The following is an 8732-nucleotide window of genomic DNA, read 5'->3' on the forward strand; positions in this document are numbered from 1 at the left end:
GAAAACAAACCAAAAGAATAATGTTTTGTGGTAGTAAATGGTATATAGAAATGGGCATTTTGATACAGTGTTTGTGGGAGTGTTAATTTGTACAATTTTGGTAAAACTTATCAGGGAGTTATTTATCAAAATTAAAAATCACTCAATAGTAATAAGTACTCAATTTTCCTATTGCCTGAAACAATTAAAAAACCAGAAAAAACACATGATGGTTTCCATAACTGGACATGAGTAAATGATGAATAGTGATCCCTTAGAGATAAAAAACAAGCAAGGTGAGCCCTACTATTGCCTTGAGAGAGTTCCCAGGCTATGGGGTGGTAAAGGAAAACCTAAGTGGAATTCAGCAAGTAGAACTGAAGACAGGGCTTAGAGTCTGAGAAGATCAAAGAGGTTAGTGTTAGCAGAACAGAGTACCACAGAGAAAAGATCTGCACAGAAAGAGAACTCCTGAGATCTACAAGAGTCCCCCCCTAGTATTTAGTAGAGTATTAATTAGTGCCTGTTTGTGAGGAAACTGTCTGAGGCCAGGAAGATGACCACCCAAAAGGATTTAAAAAACAGTTCCTCATGTTCACATAGGCCTAGGAACAGTGACTATTCTCACCAGCCAGCCAGAAAAACCTCACAATTCAGGGTACATCAAGTAGAGTTCTCAGAAGTGTCTTGCCTTAAGAGTAGGGACTAATTAGCTCTAGAATAAATACTGCTCTGGTTCCACCTAACAAATATTAAAAGCAGGATTTGAAAGGATCAAATTGCTTTTAAGTAACTTAACTGCATCCCAGAACAAAGCTCAAGAATATTTACAGAAATGTAAAATATCCAGCATCCAACAAGATAAAATTCACAGTGCCTAGTTTCAAACAAGAATTGCCAGGCACGCAAAGAAGAAAAATATGACCCATAAATGGAGAAAAAAATCAATCAAAATCCATCCAGAATTAAAACAGATGTTAGAATTAGCAGACAAGGACATTAAAGCAGCAATTTTAACCATCTTCCATATGTTCAAAAATCTTGAGCAACAATGGAACATGTTAAGTAGGGACACAGGAGATATACAAAATGCTCTAACTTTTAGAGATGAATTGCAATGTATGAAATAAACAAATACACTGAATGAGATTAATGGCATATTAAATTGCAGAAGAAAAGATTAGCAAATTTAAAACAGCAATTTAACTTATCCAAAAGGAAACAGAGAAAAGAGACTAAAAAAGAAAAAGAACTCAAGCAGCTTAATATATATGTAGTTATAGTTCCCAAAAGAAGAACAGAAAAAATATGTGAAGAATTAATGGTTGAAAAAATTTGTAAATTTGATGAAAAGTAGAAATCTACAAATCGAAGAAGCTCAAAGAACTCCCAAGCACAAGAAACATAAGGAAAACTACACTGAAGCATATTGTTACCAAATTGCTCAACACCAGTGATAAAGAGAAAAATCTTAAAAGTAGCCAGAGTTGGGGGGGAAAGGCACATTATGTACATAGGAACAAAGATAAGGATGACAAGAAATTTCTTGTCTGAAACAATGCAAGTGAGAAGACAGTAGAGCAACAACTTTCAAGTACTAATATTTTAAAATTGTCAACCTGAGATTCTATGGCCAGTGAAAATATCTTTCAAGAGCAAAGACGAAATTATTTTTCAGACATACAAAAGCTGAAAATGTTCATTGCCAGCAGACCTGCACTAAAATAAATGTTAAAGAAAATTCTTTAGCTAAAGGGAAATGATAAAAATATCTTTCAAGAGCAAAGACGAAATTATTTTTCAGACATACAAAAGCTGAAAATGTTCATCGCCAGCAGACCTGCACTAAAATAAATGTTAAAGAAAATTCTTTAGCTAAAGGGAAATGATAACAGACAGCATCTACACAAAGAAATGAAGAGCACTGGAACAACTTAGAAAAAATGGGCAAATTCCTTGAAAGGCACAAATTACCAAGCTCGCTAAATAAGAAATAACTCAAATAGCCCCATATCTATTAAAAAAACTCAATTTGTACTTAAGAACCTTTTCACAAAGAAAACTTCAGGTCCAGACGGCTTCACTGGTGAATTTCACCAAACATTTAAGGAAGAAATAATACCAGTTCCAACCAAACTCTTTAAGAAAATTGAAGAGGAGGGAATACTCAATTCATTTTATGAGACTAATATTACCCTCAATCCAAAATCAGACAAAGACATTAAAACAAAAGAACATTACAGATCATATCTTTTATAAATATAGATGCAAAATCTCTTAAAATTTTAGCAAATCTAATTCAAAAACATAAAAAGTGACAGTACATCATAGCCAAGCGGGGTTTATCCCAGGAACAGAATAACATTTTAAAATCAATCAAGGTAATTTACATAATATAAAAATTAAAATAAAAAACAAAAATATTTCAATAGATTGATAAAAAACATTTGGCAAAATCCAACATCCATTCCTGATTTTTTAAAAAAACTTCACTAAAGTAGGAGTGGAAGGGAAATTCTTCAACTTAATATGGTCAGTTATGAAAAACTTACAGGTAGCATTATACTTAATGGTGAAAGAAAGACTTAATACTTTCCACCTAAGATCAGAAACAGAATACCATGTCCACTTTCACCACCTCATTTCAAGATTGTAGGGGAGGTTCCAGCCACTAGAAAAAGAAAAAGAAAGAGAAGGCATCCAGATTGGAAAGGAAGAAACAAAACCATCTTTATTTGTTGATGGTGTGATGTTCAATGATGAAAATTTGATGGAATATTCAAAAATGCTACTAGAGCTAATAAGTGAATTTAGTAATATCTTAGGATGCAAGATCAACACATAAAAATCAAATGTATTTCTATATACTAGCAATGAACAAAGATTGAAATAAAAAATGTACCATTTGTAAAAGCATCTAGAAATACGATAAACTTAGGGAAAAATCTGACAAGATATATGAAAGACCTCTAGAGTAAAAACTACAAAACACTGCTGAGAGAAATTAAAGACCTAAATAAATGGTAAGATATACCATGTTCATGGCTCAGAAGACTCTCTTTATATAAATTTTTAGTTTTTAAGCTCTTTTTAAAAATTTTTTTTATTTATTTTTATTGAAACAGTTGATTGTACATATCCATGGGGTAGAGTTGAATATCAATACCTGTGTACAACATGTGATGCTCAAATCAGGATAATTAGTATATTCAACATTATACTGTTACTCATTTTTCATGGCCCTTTAACAATTCCTTTGTTATCCCCCCTTCTCCTCCTCCTTTCCCACCTCTGGTAACTTCAGTTCTGTTCTCTCCTTTTGAAAGTTGAATGTATTATTGTGATTACTGTCTGTCTTTATATATATATATATATGTCTCTCTTTTCATTTCTAATGTTTGTTATTTGGGTCTTCTCTCTTCTNTATATATATATATGTCTCTCTTTTCATTTCTAATGTTTGTTATTTGGGTCTTCTCTCTTCTTAGTTAGCCTAGCTAATGGTTTGTCTATGTTGTTTATCTTTGCAACTTTTTGTTTCATTAATTTTTTGTATTGTTTTTATGGGTTTTTTTTTTTCATCTAGTTCTGCTCTGACATTAATTAATTCTTTCCATCTACTAATATTTTGGGATTGGGTTGTTCTTGTTTTTCTAGTTCTTTGAGGTGTAGTGTTAGGTTGTTTATTTGAAATCTTTCTGTTCTTTTGATGTAAGTGTTTACTGCAATAAACTTCCCTCTTAGTACTGTATTTCAGTATCTCACAGGTTTTGGTATGATGTGTCTTTATTTTCATTAGTTTCAAGAAATTTTTTGATTTCCTTTTAAATTCTTCTTGGACTATGTGTCATTCAGGAGCATGTTGTTCAATTTCCATGTGTTTGTATAGTTTCCAGAGTTTTGCTTGTTATTGATTTCTAGTTTTAATCTGTTGTGGTCTGAAAAGGTACTTGAGATGACTTCAATTTTTAAAAACTTGTTGGTCCTTGATTTGTGACTTAACACGTGGTCTATCCTGGAGAAATGTTCTATGTGCTGATGAGAAGAATGTATATTCTGTGGTTGTTGGATGAAATGTTTTGTAGATATTTGCCAAATCTAATTGGCCAAAATGTAGTTTAAATCCCCGTTTTTTGCCTAGATGATTTATCTGATGTTGAGAGAGAGTTGTTCAGGTCCCCAACTATTATCATATTTGGATCTATGTCTTTCCTTAGGTCTAATAGTGTTTGCTTTATATATCTGGGTGCTCTGATGTTGGACACATATATGTTTATGACTGTTATGTCTTCTTGCTGAAAAGATACCTTTAATATTATATAGCAGTCTTCTCTGTCTTTTTTTATAGTTTTTGGCTTAATGTCTATTTCATCTAATATAAGAATAGCTCTTCTGCTCATTTTTGATTTCCATTTGTGTGGCATATCTGTTTCCATCCCCTTCACTTGTAGTCAGTGTCTGTCTTTACAGGTGAGGTGAGTCTCCTGTAAGCAGCATTTCATTGGGTCTAGCTTTTTAATCCAATCAGTCAGTTCCTATCTTTTGAGTGGGGAATTTAATCCATTTTTCTTTATTGAAAGGTATTCTCTTACTCCTAGCATTTTATTGATTTTCATTTGGATGTTTTAAATATTTTTTGTTTCTTTCTTTCCCTTTTGTTCTTTGTTTTTGGTGTTTGTTGGTTTTTGGAGGTGGTAAAATATAATTTCTTTCTCTTTCTTGGTTGCATTTTTGTTCCAGCAGTGGATTTTGTTCTTTCTCATGTATTCATGGTAGTGATTAGCATTTTTTGGATTCCAGATGTAGGACTCTTTTGAGGATTGCTTGTAGGGCTGATTGTGAGGTGGTGATCTCCTGCAGTTGTTATTGCTCTGGGAAATATACTATTTCTCTTTCATTTCTGAAGGATAGCCTGCTGGGTATTGTATTCTGGGCTGGCAGGTGTTTTTCTTTTAGTATTTTGAATATATCATCCCATCCTCTTCTAGCCTATTGGGTTTCTGTTGAAAAGTTTGCTATTAGTCTGATGGGGACTCTCTTATAGGTGACTTGACACTTTTCTCTTACTGTGTTTAGGACTCTCTCTCTGTTTTTCAGTTTTGCCAGATCAACTATAATGTATCTTGGAGAGGACCTTTTCAGATTTAATCCGTTTTGGGATCTTTGAGCCTCCTGAATCTGAAGGTCTATGGCTCTCCCTATACCTGAGAAGGTTTCTGCTATTATAATGCCTTTCCATTTCTCCTTCCCTTCAGAAATACCCATATTCAGATGTTTGTGCACTTAAGGTTGTCTGATAACTCTCTTAGATATTCTTCAGTTTTTAAAGTTCTTGTTTTGTTTTTTTTTTAATCTGCCTGTGTTATTTCGAAGAGACTGTCTTCAAGATCAGAAATCGTTTTGCTTGCTTTAGGCTGCTGCTTAAGCGCTCTGTTGTGTTTTTTATTTCGTTGACTGACTCCTTCAATTCCATGAGTTCTGCTATGTTATTTTTTAAAGTATTAATCTCTTTATAAATTTCTTCCTTATATCCTGGACAGTTTTGCTCAGTTCATTGTGTTACCTAACTGCATCTTCTTGTATCTCACTAAGTTTCCTTCACATTTTTACTTGGAATTCCTCTTCAGTCATTTCAGGGGTTTCCTGCTTTAGGGGGTCTGGTATTTGAGAGTTATTGTATTCCTTGGGTGGGCTCATGTTTTCTTGTTTTTCATATTTCCAGTATATCTATGTTGATATCTGGTCTTCAGGTAGAGCAGTTGCATCTTCTATTACTCTCCTTCCCTGGACTCTGCTGGTGACCCTCCTTGTTCAATGCAGTCAGTGGTCATTGGTCCACCTGCACAGGGGCAGTGGCTGCTGCTGTGGAAGCAGGCCGCCCTTATGGCAGCAGCAGCTGTGGCAGTGGTGGCTTTGGTGAGCTGCCTGCATGGCAGCGGTGGCTCCAGAGGTGTTGGGCTGCTGGCATGATGAAGGCTGCCTGGTGGTGCTGGTGGCAACTACAACAATGGCAACTGAAGCAATTGTGCTTGCAGCAATGGCCTGCTTAGCTGTGGTGTCTGCAGCGGCAGTGGGGTTACCTCATGGCAGCGTCAGTGGCTGAAACTGCCTCCCTGGTATCTGCAATGTCCTTGGTGGCAGCAGGGTTACTTAGTGGCAGTGGCAGCAGCACCAGTGGCTACAACTTCCTCCCCTGCACCTGCAGTGTCCATGCTGGCAATGGGGTTACCTTGTGGGGGAAGTAGGGGAACCAGCATTGCAAGTGCCTCCCTCATGTCTGCCATGTCCCTGACACCAGTGGGGTTAACTTGCAGCAATGGCAGTGGTGGCAGTGGTTGTTGCCTTCTCTCTTGCATCTGTGAGTCCATGGCTGCAGTGACAGACCACTCGCAGGACTGCTACTCTGTGGGGAGCTGCTCTGCGATGAGTGACTGTTCTGGGACTGGACAATGGCTCCAGAAACTGCTGCGGCAGTGGCAGTAGTCCTATTTAGATCTTCTTCTGCTGAAGGAATGTGCCCTAGGCACCTCTAGTCTGTCATCTTCCCAGAAGTCAGAAGACTCAATATTGTTAAGATGTCAACTCTCCCTGTATAGATCTATAGATTCAATTCAAATTCAAACAAAATCCCAGAGGTTTTGTTTTATTCTGTTGGGTTGTTTTCCTTTTTAGAAATTGAAAGCTAATTCTAAAATTGAAAAGGCACTGCAAAAGACTTAGTGTTATGGTTTGAATGTCCCCTCCAAAACTCATGTTGAAATTCAATTGCTATTGTAACAGTAGTAATAGGTAGGGCTTTTAAGAGGTGATTAGGCCATGAATGCTCTGCCCTCATGAATTAATTAATGCCATTTCTGTAGGAGTGGGTTAGGGATAAGTTTGGCCCAGTTTCCTCTGTCTCATATGACCTTCTTCCTTCCACTATGGAATGATGTAGCACAAAGCCTCTCACCAGATATGGAGACTTGATGTTAGACTTTCCAGCCAAAACTTTTAATGTACACAACATGGATGAACCTCAAAAGATTTAAGCTGAGCAAAAGAATCCAGACCAGGCTGGCTGGTTAGCTCAAATGGTTAAAGTGCAGTATTACAATACCAAGGTCAAGGATTTAGATCCGTGTACCTGGCAGTGGCCAAAAAAAAAAAAATCCAGACAGAAAAAGCATATATACTATATGACTACATTCATAAAAAATTCTAAAAAATTAAATCTGATCTATAGTGACAAAAGCAGGTCATTGGTTATCTTGAGGGGATGGAAGTAGATTGGGGAGGGGTGGGATATGTAAATTACAAAGAGACACAAGAAAACTCTGGAAGTAATAGGTGATATACTCATTATCTTGATTGTGATGATGGTTTCATAGTGTCAGAATATATGCTGAAACTTTGTCAAATTGTACCTCAATAAAGCTGTTTAAAAAATGAACCAACAGAAGTGGTACATTTAGACTATCGAAATATATGCAACAATTTTAAAGAATGAGGTAGGACTAATACATATTGAAGATTTCCAAGATACAGTGTTAAATGAAAAAATAAAGTACCATAAGTAATATGTCACCCTTTGTGATTTTGTTTTAAACAAAAAAGGATACTCAACTAACTCTTTCAGTAACTGTTTCTATGTGCATAAAATATCTATGAAAAGATACCCAAAACTGATGAGAAGGAGAGAAGGCACAGGCTAGAGTGTGAAGTGGGACAGACTTACTTCTCACTGAATACCTTTTTGAACTTTGATCCCCCTCTCCCACAAATGTATCATTTTTAAAAACAATATAAAATGACCTATTAATTCCATCTCTGGGGGTCTGTCCTGTAGGAATACTTGTGGAAGTGTCAAAAGTTATACGCATAAAGCTAGTCATCAAACATTGTTAGAATATGTTAGTGAAATAGTTCAATAAGTTGCACAACATTGCTTATATTGAATGTATTTTTTAAATATAGAAAACAATAGCCTAAAACTAATTTAGCACTCTCGCTTGTGCTCTCTCTCAGACAAATCTGAAAATACACAGACTGTTAACAACAATTGCCTCTGGGGATGGTTCTAAATGGGGAGTTCGGGGACATAGGCAAAGAAGCAGGTTTGTGTAGTGACTTAGTTTCTAAGTTTCTGAATTGCAGAAAATATTTTTTTGTAATGAGTGTATATTTCCTTTTAAATTAAAACAATCTCAATGAATATTTAAAAAAAATTAATGATTGTTTTTGGTGTGTAGGGTCATCAAACACGTGAAAGTATGCTGGGTTTTACACTGGACTTAAGCTGATACTCACCCTTTTGCGCGCTTCAGATTTCTGGAAGCATTCATGCTGTATGAAAGTAGCTGCAGCAGAAATCCTGGATGGCGGCGTGTGGTCTGCATCGAGCATACTCACTGCTCGCTCCAGGGTCATCTCCAGGTCTGCATTCCTAGACAAACAGTCACAGATTCAGCAAGATTCCAAACCTGCTCCCTCCTGCCTACCAACGTGATCCTCCAAACATGACTTGGCTAATAATTGGGAAGCACATAGAACAACTGGGCCTTGGCTTTTCTTCTGCCAAAAGAAAAATAAGCGCCCAAGTCAGAAAGCATAGAGAGCTAATGGCAGAAATATTCCAGCTCTGATCAGACTAGCTTCTGAGGATGTCACTGAATTGAATAGAATCATAACATATATCAAAGAAAGAAACTGATCTCTTTTTAAGATAAATATGTATAGTATGATAATTACATCTTAAAAGTGACTTTAAAGGC

The 8732-nt window shown here is 36.1% G+C and overlaps 1 protein-coding gene across 1 annotated transcript in view; it reads right to left on the reverse strand.

The window, feature by feature from the left end:
* The window catches only part of PKP2 (plakophilin 2), an 80153-nt gene that overhangs the window by 49433 nt on the left and 21988 nt on the right, over window positions 1–8732 (reverse strand). The window contains exon 4 of the mRNA XM_008576652.1: window positions 8269–8404. Within this exon, the coding sequence (XP_008574874.1) occupies window positions 8269–8404 (136 nt within the window). The remainder of the gene's footprint in view (window positions 1–8268; window positions 8405–8732) is intronic.

This window comes from Galeopterus variegatus, unplaced genomic scaffold (assembly GCF_000696425.1).
Source record: "Galeopterus variegatus unplaced genomic scaffold, G_variegatus-3.0.2 Scaffold1384, whole genome shotgun sequence".
NCBI classification, from domain to species: domain Eukaryota; kingdom Metazoa; phylum Chordata; class Mammalia; order Dermoptera; family Cynocephalidae; genus Galeopterus; species Galeopterus variegatus.